We start from the raw sequence: 22,460 nt of genomic DNA, 5'->3' as shown, positions 1-22,460 counted from the left end.
GGAACAAAACGCTTCCCTGTCACAGCAGCACATCACTGAACGGGCTGACACTGTCCCTCTGTTGAGGAAGGGGCAGCATGGAGTCACATTGTTGGAAGGTGCTTTGTGCCTTCAGGACATGTCCTTGGCACCTGCTGAACATATACCCTGCTCCCTGATGTCATGAGCCTTGCCAGCAAGGTGTCAAGTTCTACCCTCGACCAAACCATTGCTCCATTAGGGACATTCAGAAGGGACCATGCTCTACTTTCAGATATCCAAACTCAGACACTGCACAGGGTTCTAATTTAAAACTCCACCACTCTCCAGACCATACAGCAAGGGAGACAGACGGAAGGAAGACTCCCTGCTTGACTCTTTCCACAGCTGAAAGACAGAAAGGGGAAGCAGCCTGCACTGATTCCTGTCAACCTTAGACTGAGTCCAGGTCAGAAGGTGACTCCACCTAAACCCAGATTCACATCCGTACTCAGGGTAGATTTTGTTGGAGTTTCCTGGACTGGGAAGGGTATGTTTTCAGCCATGCCAACGATGTGTTGAAAAGAAGGGAGACAATATTATCTGTAGCAAAGCACTACCACTATCCATTTGTCTTGAAGCACAGGACACAAGGACTGGGCAGGAAATATTCTGACCAGTGGTTCCCCAATCCTGCAGATCCTTGGAATCACCTTGGAGGCCCTACACATTCTGGACTTGAAACTCTGGAATCTAAATCTGGTTTGGTTTGGTTTGGTGTGTGCGTGTGTGTGTGTGTGTGTGTGTGTGTGTGTGTGTTGTTTTTGTTTTTGAGGGTGGGTCTCTCTCTAAGTTGCCAAAACCAGCCTTGAACTCATAATCTTACTGCCTCAGCCTCCCAGGTGCTGGGATTACAGGTAGGCACCACTATGACCAGCTTGGGATCTGAACCTGTGTTCTCAAAGATGTCTGATGGCCAGGAGAGTAGGAGTTCGTTGGTACCAAATCTGTTTATGGCACCTCTTACTTGACCATAAGCTGATGAGACAAGAGAATATGTTGCTAAATGGGCATAGCAGATAGATAAACTCAATGGTTCTATTTTCAGCTCAAAGATCCAACCGTGGGGCTCAAGCCAAGGCTTTGCAACCAGTGCTTATGCACAGCTGGGTTGAGGAACTGCTTGCTGCCTGCCACGCCTCTCTCAGTGCTGTGTCTTTATGGTCTGCTGCTGAGAAGTCCAGCTGATGAGTCTCAGCTCCTGAAAGGTCCTCCCATTCCCTGAATATAGCCCCAAGTCAACAAAGTCAGGGCGAATCCACAGCTGAAAAAGCTTAGCTCCTCTCTGCTCCATTTCACAAGGGATGTGCTAAAGGGATCAATGTGGACAGATCCTTTCAGCAAGTGCTTCCCTTGAGTGGAAGGACTTGTTGCCACTGGACAGGGACTGGAATTTACTTCACCCCCAGTGTAGGAAAATCTCCCACCCCACTCCCCTCAGGCCCAGCCTCACCCCACCTCCCAACCCAAGAGAGACGACCTGCTCACCTCCACAGTGGGTGAAGCCATAGAGGGTGTACCCTGTATTGCAAGCACAAGCAAATGTGCCAGGGTGATTGAGGCAGCTGTGGTCACAGGTCCTATCCAAAGAGCACTCGTCCACATCTGCAATTGTCAAAAGGAGAGGGCAGCTGCAACCAACTCTGACAGTGAATGGAGAGGCTCCTCATACACACCCACCCCGGACTGACAACAAGAACAACACACAGGAGGGAAAGAATATTCATTTTCTTGCTCACTGCATCAAAGAAAGTGTTAAGCAGCCCACAGTAAGTACATACACGACCTGGGCCCTTGTTTCCAAACTGTTGCAAACTTCACTTTCCTTGAAGCTCAGTTGGTCTCTCTCATCCATCCTTATTGGCAGGAGTAATTTAAATTACATAAACAGACCCAAATGAGATGACACACCTAAAAGGAGTTTTTGCAAACTATACTATAAGTAATAAGGCTAGCTATGCATTGCCAGGGTTATATTATTGTTGTTATTATTCTTATCATTATTGGTAAAACAGCACTGTAATTTTTTAAGCTATGGTGAAATGAAAGGAGAAAATACTTGGATTGGAGGTAAATCTGGTTCCCTTCTCTTTTTGATCTTTCCAGAATCAGTCTTCTGGCTCCTGAGCATTAAAATCCTGGGTTTTAACGGCATCTGCACTGAGAGAATGCATTAACACTAATATCCTCAGTACTGAAACGGTGGTTGAGCCCTACACTGGATCCACTTGGCCAGTCGTTTGGTTTTCTACCTGGCTCAGAGCAGCTGCACCCTTGGCTGCAGCTGGGGCCATTCAAGCCAGCCTCTCAGGCTGCATTTGTCTATCTAATCACTTCTTCTTCCACGGTCTGGCCCTCACCTCTTGCCTGTGAACTAGAATTTTAGTGCTTCACTCCCTAAACTCTTTGGGGGGTTTAACAGTTACAACTTGTCTCTCCAAATGGGTAAACCAGGATCCAGACAGCACTCAGTGGAAGCCAAGTAGGCCACTGATGGACCACTTTTTCAACACCAAATATGTCACGAGAAACTATGTTGATAAAAAGCAAACATTTGGATGGATCCAGAGGAATGAAAAAGTGAAATAAAAAGGGCAACTTCTTGCAAAACCTTTTGCTCCCTAGCTTTTCCCAGAAACCCTGGCATTTTCTTCAGCAAATCTGTTCTCTGCAAATATTTGTTCTACAAAGACTGATCGGTGAAAAATGAGTAAAAGTCAGTTTCTTCCCTGGTAATTGATGCCATTCTGTGAAATCTGTTATTAATATCAGCCATTTGCCAAGAAAGGGACTCGTTCAGTAGCTGACTTTGGCTGCTCGATATGGGCTTTTGCTTTGCCAAAAATAATGAGATCACTTTCCTAATTCCTTTTTAATGTGTTTACACAGCTTAAACAGCAATGCTTGCTCTATACATTATGAAACATTATGTGGAAGAGCAAATTTGCTTTCCAAGTCAAACTGTAGAAAACCACACAATAATCATCTAGAATTAATTCATCGAATTTAAAGAAAAATATACTTGAACTGCCTGGCAAATTATGTATTAAGAACAGAACAAGAGGAAAAAAAAACCTAATTCAGACCATAAAGGTTAAAAAAAAAAAAAAAAAGATGTTACATCTTTATTATGTGACATGAAATCAAATTTTTTAAATCAAATTTTATAGTCTGACTTTTATTAAATGCAGATATTTCTTTAAAAAAATAATAAGTACAGCAGTTCTTATTTCCAGAAACAGAACAGGAATAGATAGTCCATATTTCCAGGCAGCTTCCTCCTGCACATCAATAGGACATAAAAGATGCTTCATCTAAACGTATAAATGATGACATGCCCTCAAACAGCTTTCTGTCACCCAAAAGAGTTGTTAATACCAGATGCTGGCCAGGGAAGTCCCCTTGCTGCCACCCTTTACTTGGGAAGGATGCATTTGAAAAGGAGTCCAACCAGTATCCCTTTCCCACAATCTCCTCCTGCCCTTCCATCCTCCCTCTCTCCAAGCATCAAAGGCTGGTCACTCAAAAAAAGGGCTATAAAAGCCAAGTGTGCTGGTGAGTGTCTGCAATCCTAACTACTTGGGAGGCTAAGACAGGAGGATCACAAATTTGAGGCCAGTCTGTGGAACATAGCAAGACCCTGTCTCAAAATTTAAAAATTAAAAATGACCTGAGGATGTAACTCAATGTGAGGTCCTGGGTTCAATCCTCAGTACCCCACCCCCACTCCCCACCCCTGCAAAAGAGGATACATATAACACACCAACTGGTTCATGGTCTTAATTGTGGACTGACCCCAACTTTTCGCTAGGAAGGTATGTTATCTAAATCTACATATTTTTACCATCATGTTTTGTTATAAATTTATTAACATTAAAGAAAATTTTAGAAAAGAAAAATTATTCATAATCTTAGGACTAAGGATGTAGTTCAGTGGTATAGCACTTGCCTAACATGCACAAAGCCCTGGGTTTGATACCAGCACTGGGAAAAAAAAAAAGAAGAAGAAGAAGAAGAAGAAGAAGAAGAGGAGGAGGAGGAGGAGGAGGAGGAGGAGGAGGAGGAGGAGGAGGAGGAAGAGGAAGAAGAAGAAAGAAGAAGAAGAAAGTTATTCATAATCTCAACACCCCAGTGCAACTCTGCTTAAAGTCTGTGTTCCATTCCATTTCAGCAACAAGCTCAGCTGTAATCACACCAGATGGATTTTTTGAGGTGTTCTCTGATCATTAACAGCTTAATCTCCAAAAGGTATCTGAGTTTTCATTCTACCTATTGGATGAGTGAGGTGAAGCCTGGATTGGAGGTTGGATTAGTGACTCTGTCAGGAAGCTGGGTGAGCCAGTCTCCACCAAAATAGGGTGGTGGAGGCAGGTTAACATCTCCTCTGTTTCAACCAGGGGCCACAGCACAGCTATATTTTCAGCACCCACCTTGGCAAGACTTCTCATCAGTTAATAATTTGAATCCTTTTTTGCAGCTACAGTCAAAACTGCCCACGGTGTTTTTGCAGAAGTGGTCACAACCTCCATTTTGGGTCTGACACTCATCAATATCTGCAACAGGCAACCATCAGCAAATCAAAGAACTTGCCTTCCCTCCCACAAATCGCTGGAGCGCTATTGCCCATAGTCATTATTCTCTGAAGTAAGAACAGACCCAGAAAGGCATGTAAGAATGTCAGCTAATGTTTCGGATCTTACACAGGTTTCCTTGTCTTGGCTGAACCAGTTTGGAAGGACAAATGCCTCATCTTGAGAACTCTGACTCCCAAGGCCCTGGACAAGCATTAAGGAAACAAAGGATGGGAAAGAGTGGTGAGGGCCTGTTAGCCTCTCATCCCTGTATCTCACCAAGATAAGATAGCTCCATTAGTATGCTTTCTCTTCTAGCTTAATGATTAAAGCTATAAGGGACTAGAGCATTTGTTTTGGCAAATTGTATAATGATCAAATAGCCTCAAAGTTTTTAAATGATGCCTGATACTCAATCTTATCTTTTCTCAGTTTCATCTGGTAACTGGTTATCTTTTATCACTAATCCTTTGTACTCTTGCCCATGAATTACTAGCGAGTCACTGGGGTCTGTCTTCATCAGTAAAAGTTAATGGTACAGTTATTCATTAAGTTCTCTGGATAATAATCTTGGCTGTTATTTATACAATAATCTCAAGGCTATTATTTATGACAGGTTGATATTATCTCCTGCCAATGAATGTTTCCTTGAACTGCCTTTTTCTAATAAGGCCACAGCCAGAAATGGATCATTTGAAGCTTGTAGAGGCTGACCTTCTCAACAGTTAGTGTAATTAAGATGGTTCTAATTAAGCCTACTCAATTACAACCGTCCACTAGCTCAGGGGAAAAGCTTCCATCGATATGAATCATAAGCAAGTCTGGAGTCACTCTCACAATCAGCAGTGCGGGGCTCCCTCGGCAATAGGGTGCCCCCAACACACATACAATGCTACCTTTACACGTCTTTCCATCCAGCTGGAGAGTGAATCCGACCGGACAGCTGCAGTGAACGCCTGTTGAGGTGTCCTTACAGGTGCGGTCACAACCTCCATTGTTGACGGCACACGTTTCTGACGAGGTAGAAAAGTCAGTTAGCTTCCCAAAGAAGTACTGATACAGCTGTTAATATTTGACAAAGTTGGTGAAAGCCAGAAACCATGGTGGGGTACTCTGGTCACACCCCAAGTCTCTGCCACCTGCAGGTGAGATAGACGGGGAGCAGGTGTGGCTCCTCCCTCCCGCCTAAATGATTGATATTTCCTAAGGAAGCTGGTCAGGGTGACCAGGGGGTGAAGATGTCTCCTAATCTGCAGAGTGGTTCCCCACCCTCAGCAGATTTAAAGCTACTAAAGGTTCGTGGCTAACCTACAGCCAGCAACCTGCTCAGTGTGATCACAGTGACAAACTAGATGTGAATGCAGAACAGGCCCACAGGGGAATGTTCCATTCTTAATCCCAAACCTTTTTTCAGCCTGGGTGCTGAAGATGGCAAGAGAGAGCAAGCATTGCCCACTCCAATCATTCCCTTGTTCAGACTACTAGCTTCATCCTTACAACTGCCAATTTACTCGAAATCTAACTTTCCCTGAACACAGAAAAAGGCCTGTCACAACCACATGAAAAATAAGTCACAGTTGTTAAATTGCTGCTCTGAAGATAAGGAACAATAAGGAATGGCCTTCTAGTTCTGCTTTTCATGTGGTTATTCCAAGTAATAAGCAAGTGCTATTCAACAGGCATTCAATTGCTAGCGCATAGGCACTGAGAAACATCATTTTACTTCCATGGCAATCTCGTTTTTGTTTTTTTTCTTTTGGTACTGCAGATCGAACTTGGGACCTTGTGTTTGCAAGACAGGCAGTGGAACCACTGAACTAAATCCCCAGCCCCATGGTGATCTCGTTTTAAAGCCTGGGGGAAGCAAGCTTAATTCTAATGAAATGTGACAGCTCTGTTTGTCTGTTTCCTCTCGAAATCTCACAGATTTTTAAAGACAAAGAAAGTGGGAAGAAGAGGCAATAGATAAAAGATGTCAAATATTCTGGAAATGGCATATGAAAGAAAAAACAGTTCACTGTGTAGCAAAAAGCCAAATCCTAGGGGTCTGTGGAAGGGCCACCAATAAGCCATAAAGCTCAGGAGCCACAGAATCCCAGAAGGGCTCAGGAATCAAAGGTATGAAGTTACCCCAGAGGTAGAGCTGAGTATGGAGTTAAAAATAAGTTGATCAATGGGCCAGGGATTTAGCTCAATGGTGCCGCTGCCTGCCTTGCAAGCGCAAGGCCCTGAGTTCGATCCCTGGTTGATCGAGAGCCCCTATAACAAACAGATAAACCTTCAGAGCTCCTTCTTAATTCCACACAGCCACATGACCACCCCTTCACTCTTCAGGCTACAGAGGGAAGTTTATGCTTTGGAGAAGCCGGACCAGAGAGGCACCAGGAATAGCAGAGGAGGATATGGAGGCAAGGTCAGGTAAAAATCAACCCCCTTCAACGAAAGATCTCAAACCCACTTCCTCCACCTCAGCTCCCAAAATGCTGGCAGCAAGGCCACTATCCCCAGGCAGAAGATTGAAGGATTCCTCTGCAGCTAAATTGATTTGTCCAATTGAAAAGACCCATTGATACCTGGATTTGAGGGTCTTCAAATGAAGGGGCTGAGCTACTGCCTCATCATCCAAATATGAAACACACTGGCTAACAGATTATTCAATTGGCTTTTTAGCATTTTACTATTAAGTAAGAAAAATCAGTCAAGAATCATGAGATATTTTAGGAATATTAAATATATACATCAAGTCAAATAGAAAAAAGAAACTTGGAGGAAACAAATAATACAAGGGAAAAACAAAAGTTAGACTTTTATAATTAATTTCCTCAGGGAGATAAGAAAAGCACCTGTAAAATAAGGACAGGTTCCTACCACAAACAACTGAAGTGAAGTTCTTGAAAAATTAAAATAGGGAACCAGAAATTACACAGTGCCTGCCTGGCAAGTGGAAGGCCCTGAGTTCAATTCCTGATACCAAAAAAAAAAAAAAAAGGAAGCAGAAATTAAAAAAGAATCTTGTAGAAAGATTGGAAGGAAAAAATGGAAATCTCCTAGAAAGTAGAACAAATATACAAGAGAAAAAATAGAGGATCGATCCCAGAGTTATAGCAGTCAACTAATAAGAGTTTCAGAAAGAAAGAACAGAGAAAATGGAGCTTAAAATTTATTTTAATTTCTCAGAATCAAGGAACTCGAGTAGCCATCTTGAAAAGGCTGAGTCCACAGCACAGCAGGTGGGGAAAACCCCCCAGGAGAAGACCTTACTGTGAAATTCCAGATCACCAGGGACAAGGAAATCCTGAAAACTTCCAGGGAGCTTTCACAGATTTCACACAAAGGGTCAAGAATAAGAATGAAACCAATAGACACTAACATGGACACTAAATTCTGTAATGAACCAGATTCTCAATAAGCGATGAAAGGTAAAGACATTTTCAGGCACACAAAGTTTTTTAAAACCTATATCTTATCCACTGTGTAAACTTAAAAAGGACAAGACATGGGATCCATCAAATCAGGAGAGCAGTGGAGGGAATTTGTAGGCCGCTGGGAAAGGGGTGGCAGAGAGACGCTGGCGGCCAGGGGTCAGGCCCTCCTAGACACAGGGAAGCCTCCAAAGAGGCTGGTGAGAGAAGAAACATCAGCAGAGAATGTCCTGCTGTATTGGGCACACTGCAAAGGGTTTAAGAGAGTTTTTCCAGAGGCTTGCAGAAGAATGTGTAAGAAATGCTTAGAAAACTAACCAAAGAAAATATAATCATAGTACGTTATAGGACTCGAGGTGAATCATATGTAGATATCCATAGTCACAATAACATAGACATGTAATATAATGATTTAAATTGTGATAAAAATTATTTTAAGGGTATGGGGGAGAGGGTGTGTGTATGCATGTGTGTGTGCACATGGGCACACACACTGGAGAGGGGAGCTACAGACAGCTGAAACTTAGTTTTCTGTAACAGGAAGTCAAAAGCCACTGCATAAAACTGACACATCAAGAAACAGCTGCACACACTTCATTTTTCAGAATATGAGGGAGGAGGAGCGAGAAGAAACAACTAGGAGAGTTGAGAATTATGGCCTCTGGCAAGCAGGATTAAGAAATGGGAAGTCGGGGCCGGGGATTTAGCTCAGTGGTTCCAGTGCCTGCCTTGCAAATGCAAGGTCCCAAGTTCGATTCCCAGTACCAAAAAGAAAAGAAATGGGAAGTCAAGAGATAAAGAAATGATGTATTTCATTGCAAACTGAGTGGTAATTAAGTTTTTATACTCATCATGTGTACTATTTTAATTTGACAATTGAGAAAAAGGCTCAGAAATGTTACCTGCTTGGTAACAATGGCTGCTCAATATCTTACCTATTAAATCCAGATGCTGCCAAAAGATGTTTTCTTTAGGTAGCATCAAACTCTCCAGAATAATGTCAGAGAATCTGTCTGGTTCCCAACCCCTCAGGCACTGTGTCTACTTCTCTCTCCTATCCAGCTCGATGGTTGGGCCTGCTGGCAGAGCATCCCCTGTCCCATAGCCAAGTGCCACTCTTCTCCATTCATCTCCTTTACTGCTACACTGGCTGAGTCAGAAATGGCAACTTGGACACAAAACAGACAAATCTCCAAGCAAGGCTGGAGGCAGCTCAAAGTGCCTCTCTCATAAGGGGACTGACATTCCCTGGCCACCCACTACGTCCCAGGCACTGGACTCTGGCCATTTTTGCATATCATTATCTTAATTAAGCTTCCCAACAACCCTAAGAGGTAGATTTTATTGCATCCATTTTGAAGGAAGATCTAGAGACAACATCTCAGGGCAGTTGGCCAAGTCTCACAGTCAGGTGGGGCTATCCTGATGGCCTGGTGGACACTCTTCCCACAGTGCCAGGGATCTTGGGTGGCAGTGAAGCAACAGCAGCAGGCGAAGAACAGACACACCCTGGCTTAGCAGCTGGTCCCTCTGGTATGAGGGCATGTGGCCCCTGAGCCCAGGCCTAGTGCAGTGAGACTGGAGGAAGAAGGACATTGGCAGGGCCGGGAAGGGGAGAGGAGATGCTTGCTTACCCATGAGCAACCTCCGTTTCACCCGCTTATCCCCATCCACCACTGATGTGGCATTGCTCTCTGTCACCTCCAGGGCAGTGTCCTCTTGCTCTACAAGAGAAGCAAAGACCAAATTCCCAGGCTGAATGAGGCAGATTACCCATCCCCTGCATAACCACTTCTGTTGGAATTTCAGAGGTGAGGACAATGGAAGATGTGACTCTGTTCACTCAATCAAAATGTGTCCTAGTGGATCTCTGTGGGAAACAGCACATTAAATGGCAGCAGATCCTTATAAACATTCCATATGGAGAAGGTTTTGCAAGTACATTGCACTGACCAAGGAGACACTAGGAAATGCAAGCTTCAGATTCACTCCAGGAACCTTTAGTTCAGGGCAAAAAGAACCTTGGGTCTAGAAACCTCTAAAATATAGCTAATGAAGGACATACCCGGCAGGGCAGGGCAATCATTCAGCCAGAAATATGAATCCCCCGCTCCTGCTGACCAGAAAGCCTGCCACATCGTTACAAACAGCTAGTTCTGACTTCATGTCACCCTGACCCTTTGGGATGTGTTGTCACAGCCTCCAGAACATCAGCTTCAGGAGCAGCCTGACCCAGGGAAGGAGGAACGGCCTTCTAAGGTCGCACAGAGAGAGCTGGACCCTCCCCCCCCAAAAAACTGGACCCCTCCCATAGCAGCGTCTGGGAGCAGAGGCACAGAACCACCACTACGGGGTGGGTGAAGGTCAGGGTTTGCACTAGGGAGGTACAGGCTGAGGCAGAATCTCACCCGGTGTGGGTTTACCACTCACCAAAGCAGCTCCTCCCATCCATGTGCAACTTGTACTGCGGGTGGCAGCTACACTCTGGGCCTTCAGCTGTGTCTTCACAGGAGTGCTGACACCCACCGTTTCCATGGTTACAGGTCACTGGAAACAAAGTGAACCAATATATAAAGCAATGAGGTTTTCACAACCAGGGCTGTGTTTGCTCCCGAGGAACTCTGATTTTTCATTCTACAAGCATTTGAGCACCTCATATGTCCCAAGAACTAAGCATAAAACAGATAACTGCCGTTCAGACCCTATCCATATCTATATAAGCAAATAGTCACAATACAAACTGTAGAAATGCTGAAATACAGGTTAGAACAAAGACACACAGGAGGATGGAAATGTGTGTGTATTGAGGGGAGATCACCATTTAGGAGGAATTATACCAAGACGCTAGACTACTTCTCTGCTTTATCTACAGAAGTTTGCCTGTTATCACAGCTATCCTGTAGCTTTGAGAAATATGACAGTACTTTGTAACTGGAATAAACGGACATTATTTAATTTGTGCATATGTTAGGACTTCTCTCGCTAGACTCCATCTAGATTCATTAGAAGAGAAGATAATCAGAGGAAATGATGACTGTGCACACAGTTAATGCAACATTAACCAATAATTATGAAGACTATGTATGAATGCATTGAAGGCAGGCCAAAAAATAAATTTAAAAAGCCAACTACAAAACTATCTATTCCTCAAACTGGTAACAGAGTTACCTCTGGCAAAGGAAATGGGAGGGCGAGATTACATGTTGTCTTTATACACTTTGGAGTGTTTGAATTCTTACATAGGCCTTTGTAATTTTTCTAATTTAAAAGAGCTAATTACATATTTGCAATGTGAGAAGGAAGCTGTTCTATGATTATAGGTATGTAAAAATTATGTACATATATAAATGACAACTAAATCAGAACATGGAAAAAACTGAAACAACTAGAGTTACATGGAGGGGTTCTTTTTTAATTCCTCAAATGTTATATAACAATACTATTTAAGCAGTGATATCTTGAAAACATTTAGATTTTTAAAAAGTGGTTTTCCAGGGCTGGGGATTTAGCTCAGTGATTCCGCTCCCTGCCTTGAAAATGCAAGGTCCCAAGTTTGATCTCCAGTACAAATTTTTTTAAAAAGTGATTTTCCAGGTGCTCTTATTCTAGCAGTTAGCCCTGAAAAACTGCAGTGCAGTCTGGCCCTACAGGTAAGTTTTGGAGGGCGTGGAGTCCTCTTTTCAAAGAACTGGAGATTGGAAAAGTGGCCTCAGCTCTGCTCAACCCCTGGAAACCCTCAGGGCAGTCTCACATTGGGGGGCTGTAAGAGCCTGTCAGAAGCTGTTGTTTGAGGGGGACAGTGGCACCAGCCCTGGGTCAGCAGGTTTGGAGGGTCCACTCTGTTTCAGGATGGAGACAAAAGAAGTCTCTCACTGGGAAACTGGTTCCTCTTGGTAAACAAGTATCGCTAGCTAGTTCTGAGGGTCTTTGTCCACAGCTTTGGAAAGAGTTCCTGAAGAGAAACCCTCTATTTTCTCTGGCATAAGTAATGGTTTAGGAACACCATTAATTGCTAGTTGTTTCTTGTTGCCCATTAGGGTTTTGTTACCACAGTCACTGTGTGGCAGCTGTGTCCACATTGTGTTCACTTCCACTCACCCATGCGTTAAACGAGTGTGTACTGGGCACTAGGGAAAAACAGAGGAGCAAAAATGAGACAAGGATCCTGACTGAGAGTAGTTGATAGTTGGGGAGACAGACATTGAAACACAATTCAATCCAGTGTCACGCAATATGACTGAAATAAACAGTCCTATGGGAGCCAAAATACAAAATGGCTTCCCTGTCTGAGGCCATGGAAAGGCTTCTGAGGTAGGGCAGTATGGTAACTTGAACATATCTTTGGAGTCGGGAGGACATAGGTTTGAAAATTAATTTGCCCCTTACTCCCAGTATGACCTTGTCCCTTTACCTTATACACAATTTTCTCAACTGAAAATGTGAATAATAATACTTAGCTCATAAGGGGTCTTGTAAGGATTGAAGAGGATGTAGTACATCTTGAGACAAGCTTTTGCATGTAATAAACCTCTTTAAAAATGTAGCTGTGCCAGGGATTTAGCTCAGTGGTTTCGCCCCCTGATGTGCAAGCGCAAGGACCCGAGTTCAATCCCCGGCACCAAAAAAAAAAAAAAAAAAAAAAAGTAAAAATGTAGCTGTGATCCTTATCATTATTAGAAGTTAGGCAGGATGTTGAAGGTTATGTGAGTGTTGACTTCGCCAGGAAGGGAGGAAGGGAGTGTTCACCACGCCAGGCTGGGAAAGGCTTAGAGGAATAAGGGGTGTTCTCCAAAGGGCAAGGAATTTAGGGTCTGTAAATAGGATGCAGATGAAGTTTATAGAGGAAGCAGGAACCAGGTAGCAAAGAGCTGTGACTGCCAGATGAGGAAATCTGATTTTCTTCTATGGAAACAGGGAGACCTGTCCCCCAACATTCACATTGTTTACTCCTGAATTTCATTCCTTTTTCATTAGGTCCTTATAAATCGTATTCCCCTTCCCTACAGGGGACTACTCTTCTGCAGTGAAGGTAGCCCTTGGTGGAGGACAGCACCCTCGCCAGCTGCTGTCCCCGAGGCTGCGTCGCTGTGCCATGGAGTGGTGTTTCTGATGCGTGGCTGTAGAAGGCAGCCTCTAGGGTACGCGTTCCCAGCACGGCGGAGCACCAGTTCCTACTTACAGATGCAGTCTCTCTGGTTCTTGGCCAGCTCAAAACCAGGTCTACACTCGCAGGCCACGCTGCCCCTCGGGGCCTCCTTGCAGATGTGACTACAGCCGTGATCCTTATTCATGCAACTCAGGCCCTCTGCAAAACAGCGGCATGCAGCAGGTGACCAGGTTGCAGACGGAATTCTGAGCCCCAGGGGAGCTGCTAGGGACTGGGGCATGGGGAGGGCCACAGACCTGCCCTCCTCGGTTTCCATTAGCCCCACATTTTTTAAAAATGTATCATGAGCTGGGGATGCAGCTCAGTGGTACAGCACTTGCCTAGCATGTGTGAAGCCCTGGGTTCAATTCCCAGTACTAAGAAAAATAATAAATAAACCACTACAATCAAGTTGAGCCAATTATCAGAGATATGAAAGATTTCTCGTATCTCCCAAGAGACATGATGTCTCAACCCTCTTAAGGAGATGGTAGCCCTTTCCAAAAAACCTTCAGTGCTCTGCTGGGTGTGGATGAGAGCCTGCTGACCCCAGGAACAAGTTTCCAGATGTGGGCTAGAACCTATGATCTTCCTGCCTCAGCCTCCCACCAGAATTTTATCACTGCTATATTTTTATTTACTCACTGATCAAGAATGCAAACCTTTTCAAAAACTGTCAACCCTCCTCTCCACCCCAACAAGAGCCACACTTTTGGGGGTGAGGGTAACTATTGTATTTTGACATCACCACATGGACACTTGCTCGGGCACCTCTTATGTGACCACCCTCTGTTGATCCTTGTTGGTCCTCCCCCCTCTTTGTTGCTAACAAAGAGAGAGAGAGAGACGGCATACATATGGCTCCCCTAGCTGCTGTATATATATATATATATATATATATATATATATATATATATTTTTTTTTTTTTTTTTTTTTTTTTTTTTTGGTACCGGGGGTCAAACTCGGGTTCTTGAGCTTGAGAGGCAGGCAGCAGAACCACTGAGCTAAATCCCAGCCCAGCTGTCTAATTTTTATAGGTGTACTCCGGATTTCTATTAGGCCCAATCTTGTACTAATGGTAAGAAAGGGGAGAAGTAGTTATGATCCTGATGGTTTTACATGCATCTAAGTCTTACATGCAAGGTAGACTCCATTGTGGGTTAACCGCCTTCTGTCTCATCTTGAAAGCAATTCCTTGGGGACTTGCTACCTGCCAGCACTAGAGGGGTCTTGTGTCACAGGCAGGCACATCCTCAGACACCTGCAAGGTTGGTTCTGCTAGGTTACCAGGGAGCCATGCATATGTTGTCACTTGATATTTGTGCAAACCAACTCTAAAACATCCCTGAGAGTTGGGCTTGGTTCTCATTGACTCCCTAGGAACAAGACGCTTTCTAATTCTGAAAGTAGTACTGTTTTAAACACAACCACAAAGTTTTCATTCAACTTTTCAAAGATCCAATACTGTTCCGAATTGTACCCCTGAAACCTTATCCCATTAGGCTCTAGTAAAATCTCAGGTCTCCTCTCTCACGCACAACTGTTCACCTGTGCATCATGGAACAGTGATTTCAACACCAACAGGTGCTGTTCCTATCCCAAAAGACAGTGCAGAAGCTAAGACATCCCCTCTGTCTTGAGTCTCTCCAAAAGTCACCTTGCTTTTCCTCTGACAGACTGGAGCTGCCTGTGCTCCAGCACCCAATCTGCTACACACTGCTGGGATTCTCCCCCAACCCAATGGCTGCTCTCAAGTAACCTGGAAAGGCTCATTCTGGTTCCATGCGGAGCTCTCTCTTTGCCCTGGCTGGTAGGTTACAAAGATGTCATTCACTGTCTGGTACTGAGTTTGCATAGGAGGGAGAGGTCCTGCAGAGAGTGTCCTATCCTCCTGGGAAGGCCTGCCAAGCATTTCGTTTGTCCTTGGGTCAGTGAAGCATCTGAAATAACCGGGTAAATGTAACAATACCCAAGAAAAGGTGGCAGGAATACTGGGAAAGAACCCTCCCCAAACAGGTCATTTCATCTTCATTGTCTTTTTCATTCTGCTTATATGTCTGTTAAGATGTTTGCAAAGTGATCTTTACTGCCTCAGAATAGTTGATGTACAAAAGAAATACTGTGTTTTCCTGAAAATAATACCTAATTGGAAAACACTCAGCCTTGAAAACCAGAGATCAAAAATGCCAGCTCCAATCACCCTAGTCTTGTCTTAGCTGCCATTACAGAATAACGACTGAGCACGAGAATAGTGAAATATAATCCTCTGCATGACACTAGCCATCACCCTGGTGACAACCAGCTAGGGCTTATTTTCAGTTAGGTTTGACTTTCAGGAAAACACAGGCTAGAGCCAGGTATGGTGGTGCATACCTGTAATCCTGCCACTCTGGGAGGCTGAGGCAGAAGGATCACAAATGTGAGCCCACCCTGAGCAACTTAGTGACTTAGTGAGATCCTGTCTCAAAATAAAAAAGAAAGAAAGAACTGAGGATGTAGCTCAGTGTGAAGGCCCTGGGTTCAATCTCTAGTACCAAAAACAAAACAAAACAAAACAAAAACAAAACAAAAACAAATAAACAAAAAGCAAGCTGGTAAGAACAACCATGTGCTAGATGTCATTCAGACAGAGAAGGTATCCCTGGATGCCCTATCCTATGAGGCTAGGCCTAAAGCTACCATGAGGTAATGGAGGCTTAGACAACTCTGGAAATGCTAGTGGCTTTTCAAGAGGTGACTGGAAGCTTTTCAGAATACCTGACTCAAAACAAGACCACTGCTGGGAAAGCAGATGGATCCGGTCCAAAGTGAGAGGCCAACAAGGACCCTGACTCTCCTGGGACCCGCCTAGCAGTCATGGCTCAGGAGGGGCAAAAATGCCCCGTGCTGACACTCCCCAGGCTCAGGGTGCCACTGAAGGATATTTCTGGAAACCAAAAATTAAATATGCCTTGAGAATGGGGCCAAAAAATGTTACATAAAATGGAAAAGAGTCCCTGCTGGGGCTCCAGCGCCTTCCTCACCACCCTGACACCTTCCCTACTGCCTGGCCCCAGCACCACAACACCAGCTAAATATTCTCAGCACAGACAAAACAAAAGAGAAATGCTCATTTTGAGAGCCTGAGCACCCATGAATAGGAACAAAGGCAGGCTGGGCGCAATGTGCTTCTCTCCTGTCTACCCCCATTACATGGGTGAAAACACACAGTCTTCTATGAGAGCTTCGGGGTCTCCGAGGATTAAAAAACATCAATAGCTTGAGCTTTCCCTCAGAATCTGCTACTATAGAACTCCGTATTGAAGAACACTTAGTAAAGAATTATTAAAAACAACAGCAGTGCTAGAAAGTATTAACCTGTGGTGTTGCCTCCTTTTAACTGTTTTTAGGGTATCAACTGTGCATTTAAAAGTCTATTTTAAGAGGCTCAGGGATTTAGCTCAGTGGCACTGTGTCTGTCTCAAAAGCACAAGGTCCTGAGTTCAATCTCCGACACTGGGTGGAAAAAAAAGGCTATATTAATACAATTTCTAAGAGCTTAATATGTACAAGTCCTAGGGAAACACTGTTTATAGGTTGCTCTACTTGAAGAACTAAAGTCCCAGGATGGGAGGAGTCAGCATTACAAATCGCCATAATCTGTTGCCATATGCTGACATGAATCTGCCAGGCAATGAGGTTGAAACACAACAGAAAATCAGAGAGTGTTTCCAGACCACAGCTCGGATTCTTGGATTTGGGTTTTAGTTCCAGACAAATACATTCATTTTAAATACTCTTCAGGGGATCCAAGAATGTCTGAATTGTTGAAAATTTAGACAGCACAGATTGTAGAAAGGAACTGCATTTGTAGTTACCTCTGTCGAGAGGAGCCTGTGTCTCTAATCAGTCTCTGGAAGCACAAGAGTAAGAGATGACTAGAATCCCTACAAGCCGCCCGTGTTGGGGTGGGATCTATACAGTGGGTGTGCAAGCAATGATTTTACCTACAGGTCTCACCTCCCTACCCAGCCACCGGAAGAGACAACCACACTGACTTGCCGTGAACCAGCGTTGAGCAACCAAAAGGGAAAAAAAAGATCACTCTCCACTGCAACTTAATGCGTTCCCACTTTGGACTTCAGTGCACACCAAAGAGTCCAGAGAACCCAGCAGGAAAATGAAACCCAACTCCCACCCAAGGGCCACATCTAGCATGAGATTAAAAAACAAAAAGCTATGTGGATCTGGGTATGGTGCACCTTTAATCCCAGCACTAAGTGAGGGTGAGGCAGGAGAATCACTGTGAGTTTAAAGCCAGCCTGGACTACATAGTGAGACCCTGTCTCAAAAAACAAAACAAAACAAAACAAAACTGTTTAAAGGCAGTGTGTGTGACTGCCTGGCTCAAAATCCTGGAAATGAGCAACTTTGGGGTGGTGATAGCCATCAAACCCAATGGCCCCCAGTGGTGTCTCTGATGACTGCTCTTAGTACACAAGGAGGTATTCCAGTTAGTCGGAAGGTATAAACCTTCATTCCCAGAAAATGAGACAAAATCGTCTTCCATGAAGAAACCCTTGAAAAGTCATTCGAAACACAAGAAACAATAAATCTAAAAACTTGCAATTAAATAGAAGAACTTAAAATGACCTCACTCTTAAGATATGGGAATAAATAAGCAGCACATGAAAGAAGGGAAAAGAAAAAAATATGAGAAAAGGAAAAACATGGAAACAAAGTCTTTGTAAATAGGGAAGGATAGAAGGGATGAAGGGAGGACAGGGGAATGGGGAAAAAAAATAAGAACCAAGGTACATCATGTAAAGGTATAAGATCCCAATGATGAAAGTAACGGTACTGTATACCTAACATGTATCAATAAACTAAATGGAAAAAAAAATAAACAGCACAGGGCAAAAGGAGTTAATAGTCTAACATTTAGGGCACTTGTCCTAATAACAGGCAGATGCAACCACAAGAGAAATACAGCCACCATTATGTGGCTTTTTGGCTTAAGGAGGATTAAAAGGATGATACTTGGTTAAAAATAACTGATTGGCCACATGTCCTTAATACTCCTCTCTCCCAAGACTCCACCAAAGAAACAAGAATAAAAAAGGTATAAACTTGGGGGAGCAGAGCTGCCCCCAGTGCAGAGGAGGTGAACCTTCTGGGCCACTGTACCACCCCCCCCAGCGCTGAGGAAGTAAGCCCCGTGGGCGCCAGCAGCACATATTCCTCCCCTCCCACCCACCCCCACCCCCCATTGAAATAAGAAGTCACTTAAACAAGTCTCAAAACCAGACTTCCAGATCACCTAAAGGAACCCCAAAGGGAAATGAGATGGAACAATCTGATACTCCACCACCTAGACTCCCTGAACTGGCAATGAAGAGGATCTGGAAAAAATGAAATCAGCAATAATTTCTCAGATAACAGCAGAGATTGTGCCCATAGTGCAAGACATGATTAATAAATCTAGAGAGGACACAGATAAAAAAATAGAGGAGCTGAGGAACATGATGGAATCCCAACATAGAAAACAAATGGAATCTAAAATAGATGCAAACAGATTTCCAGGAGATTAAAAACTCCATTGAAAGTTTATGCAGCATAGGGCCAGGGATTTAGCTCAGTGGTTTTCCCACCTGCTGTGCAAGCGCAAGGACCCGAGTTTCATCCCCAGTACCAAAAAAAAGAAAAGAAAGTTTATGCAGCAGAATGAGCCAATGTGAGGACAGAATTTCAGATATAGAATATAAGATTGCAATTAGTGACCAGGAAAGGAAAATTTTCTTTAAAATAGTAAAGGACCAGGGCCAGGGATTTAGCTCAGTGGTTCCACTGCCTGCCTTGCAAGCACAAGGTCCTGAGTTCAATCCCCGGTACCCCCACCCCCCAAAAAAGAGAAGAAAAGGACCACAAAAATTCAATCCAGCAGCTGCTAGACAATGCGAAGAGAATAACATACAACTGATCGGAGTCAATGAAGAAACAGGAGAGAGTGCAGATGACATAAAAAAACTGTTCACAGAAGTGATGGCAGAAAACCCCCCAAGGAGGGGAAAAGAACTTGACATTCAGATAAGTGAGGCATATAGGACTCGAACTAGCCTTGATTAAAAAAAAAAACTAAACACATAGGCATATAGTAGTTAAGATTCCAGAAACCCAACAGAACAAAATTCTATAAACAGTTAGAGAAAAGAAACATATCACATACAAAGGAAAGCCCACCAGAATCTCAGCAGACTTCTCAACACAAACCATCAAGGCAAGAAAAGCTTGGAGTGACATTATTTCAAGCTCTAAAGGAAAACAGCCTCCAACCCAGATTGATGTACCCTGCAAAACTATCTTTCAAAATGGATAGAGAAATAAGATACTTTCATGACAAAGAGCACCTTAGGAACTTCATAAATACCAAACCAGCACTCCAAAAAATTTTAGACAATATACTAGGAAAAGAAAATGAGGATCAAAACCCCAGGAAGCCCAGCAGATTGAATCCATTGGGCACAACAAGAAATTAAATGCAAAGGGAGAGAATCAAACAAAAAGAAAAAGTCATGACAATGATAAGTCAATATATATCAGTTATAACCATCAATGTTAATGGACTTATTTTACCAATCAAAGAAACAGACTGGCAGAATGGGTCAAGAAGCAAGATCCAACAATATGCTGCATACAAGAAACACACTTAATTTAAAAAAAACCTCATAGACTGAAAGTTAAAGGGTGGAAAACAATACTCCATGCAACAGGAACCCCCCAAAAAAGCAGGAGTAGCTATCCTCTTTGCAGACCAAGTGGATTTCAAACCAACACTGATTAAGAGAGATGAAGAAGGACACTACATCCTTGTAAAGGGACCAATCCAAGAGGAAGAGATGACAATCATAAACATATACACACCAAACACTAGTGCACCCAACTATATAAAACAAATACTAACAGACAAGAAAAATCAAATAGGCACTAATACAATAGTAGTGGGGGACCTCAATACCCCACTGTCACAAATAGATCAACTAGACAAAAAATAAGCAATGAAACACTAGAACTCAATCAAACTCTTGAACAAATGAACTTAACAGATGTTTACAGAGTGTTCCACCCCACAAAATCAGAATACACATTCTTTTCAGCTACACACGGGTTGTTCTCCAAAATAGACCACATACTCGCTCATAGAACATGTTTAAGTAAGTGCAAAGGAATTGAAGTTATCCCCTGTATATTATCAGACCATTGTGTGATAAAATTGGAGATCAATAGCAAAAGAAACCATAAGAATTTCATCAACACACGGAAATTGAACAACACACCTCTGAATAACCAATAGATCACAGAGGAAATTAAAGAAGAAATCAGACAGTTCCTACAATTAAATGACAATGCCAATACAACATATCAGAATCTATGGGACACAATGAAAGCAGTCTTACAAGGGAAATTCATAGCAGTGAATACTCATATTAGGAAAACAGAGCAAGCCCAATTAAGCAACCTGATGCTGAACCTCAAGCTTCTAGAAAAAGAAGAGCAGGACAAACCCAAAGCTCATACAAGAGAGGAAATTATAAAGATCAGAGCAGAAATCAATGCAATGGAGACTAAGAGAATGATACAAAAAAATCAATGAAGCCAAAAGGGGCAAAAAGGAAGGGGAAGTGGGAGGGGGAGGGGAAAGGAAAGAAGGGAATGGAATCAATATGAGAAAATGAAAAAATGGAAACAAAGTCTTTGTAAATAGGGAGGGATGGAGGGGTTGAAGGGAGGGCAGGGGAAGGGGGAAAAAATAAGAACCAAGAGAGATTATGTAAAGGTACAACTTTCCAATGATGACTGACATTGTATTGTATTGTATAACTAAAATGCACCAATAAAATTAATTATTAAAAAATAAATAAAATTAAAGTCAGAAAAAAAATCAATGAAGCCAAGAGTTGGTTCTTTGAAAGAATAAACAAAATTGACAAACCCTTAGCCAAACTAATCAGAAAAAGGAAAGAAAAGGCACAAATCCATGCAATTAGGAATGAAAAGGATGAAATTACAAGGACCCAGCAGAAATCCAGAGGGTCACCAATATCTACTTCCAGAACCTATATGCCAATAAGATGGAAAACACAGAAGAAACAGACAGATTCCTAGATAAGTATGAATTACCAAAGTTGAACGAAGAAGACATAAAAATTCTAAACAACCCAATATCAATCAATGAGATTGAAAACATAATTAAAAACCTACCAACTAAGCAAAGCCCAGGTCCTAATGGCTTCACTGCTGAATTCTACAAGACATTTAGAGAGGAACTGCTGCCACTACTCTTTAAACTCTTCAATGAAATTGAAAGGGAAGCAATATTCCTGAATTCATTCCTGAAAGCAAGCATCACCTTGATCCCCAAAGCAGAGAAAGACCCAACCAAAAAAGAGAACTATAGGCCAATCTCACTAATGAACATAGATGCCAAAATCCTTAATAAGATACTGGCAAATAGAATGCAGAAAATCATCAAGAAGATCATACACCCTGACCAAGTGGGATTCATCCCAGGGATGCAGGGATGGTTCAACATACACAAATCAATAAAGGTAATACACTATTATCAATAGAACCAAGGACAAAAACAAAAACTCAATAGATGCAGAAAAAACATTTGACAAAATCCAACATGCATTTATGATAAAAACCCTACAAAAAATTGGAATAGATGGTCTCTACCTCAATCTGATAAAATCCATCTATGAAAAACCAACAGCCAATATCATACTAAATGGTCAAAAGCTGAAATCCTTCACACTAAAATCAAGAACAAGACAAGGATGGTCACTATCACCACTTCTGTTCAATATAGTTTTGGAAACACTGGCCACAGCAATTAGACAAGAGAGAGAAATAAAAGGAATAAAGATAGAAAATGAAGAAGTCAAATTGTCCTTATTTGCAGATGACATGATACTCTGTATAGAAGACCCCAAGAACTCCACCAAAAGTCTTCTAGACTTAATAACCAAATTCAGTAAAGTAGATGGATACAAGATCAACACACAAAAATCAATAACTTTCCTCTGCACGAACAACAGACTCACTGAGAGAGAAATAGGGCAAACAATTCCTTTCACAATAGCATCCAAAAAACTGCAATACCTATGAATCAACCTAACAAAAGAAATCAAAGACCTCTTCTCTGAAAACTAGCACTCTGAAAAGAGAGATTGAAGATGATATCAGAAAATGGAAAGACATCCCTTGCTTCTGGGTAGGAAGAATCAAGATAGTGAAAATGGCCATACTTCCAAAACTGCTAT

General features: G+C 42.7%; 1 protein-coding gene across 6 annotated transcripts in view; it reads right to left on the bottom strand.

Annotated features, from left to right (window-relative positions):
- Nucleotides 1-22,460, bottom strand: part of Scube2 (signal peptide, CUB domain and EGF like domain containing 2) — a 79,364-nt gene that overhangs the window by 39,022 nt on the left and 17,882 nt on the right. For 4 of the 6 annotated variants that reach the window (XM_087211714.1, XM_087211718.1, XM_087211715.1 and 1 more), the window contains exons 5-10: nt 13,191-13,316; nt 10,442-10,558; nt 9,646-9,735; nt 5,486-5,602; nt 4,449-4,571; nt 1,507-1,623 (exon numbers count right to left, since the gene is read on the bottom strand). In XM_087211714.1, coding sequence (XP_087067840.1) covers nt 1,507-1,623; nt 4,449-4,571; nt 5,486-5,602; nt 9,646-9,735; nt 10,442-10,558; nt 13,191-13,316 — 690 coding nt within the window. The remainder of the gene's footprint in view (nt 1-1,506; nt 1,624-4,448; nt 4,572-5,485; nt 5,603-9,645; nt 9,736-10,441; nt 10,559-13,190; nt 13,317-22,460) is intronic. The other 2 variants (XM_087211716.1, XM_087211717.1) reach the window with 2 other exon arrangements.

The sequence above is a fragment of the Heterocephalus glaber genome, unplaced genomic scaffold (assembly GCF_053883595.1).
Source record: "Heterocephalus glaber isolate CG9 unplaced genomic scaffold, H.glaber_assembly_v1.0 deba00001428, whole genome shotgun sequence".
Classification (NCBI taxonomy): Eukaryota; Metazoa; Chordata; class Mammalia; order Rodentia; family Bathyergidae; genus Heterocephalus; species Heterocephalus glaber.
The sequence above is the reverse complement of the archived record's forward strand: the minus strand, read 5'-3'. Positions and strand labels throughout refer to the sequence as shown.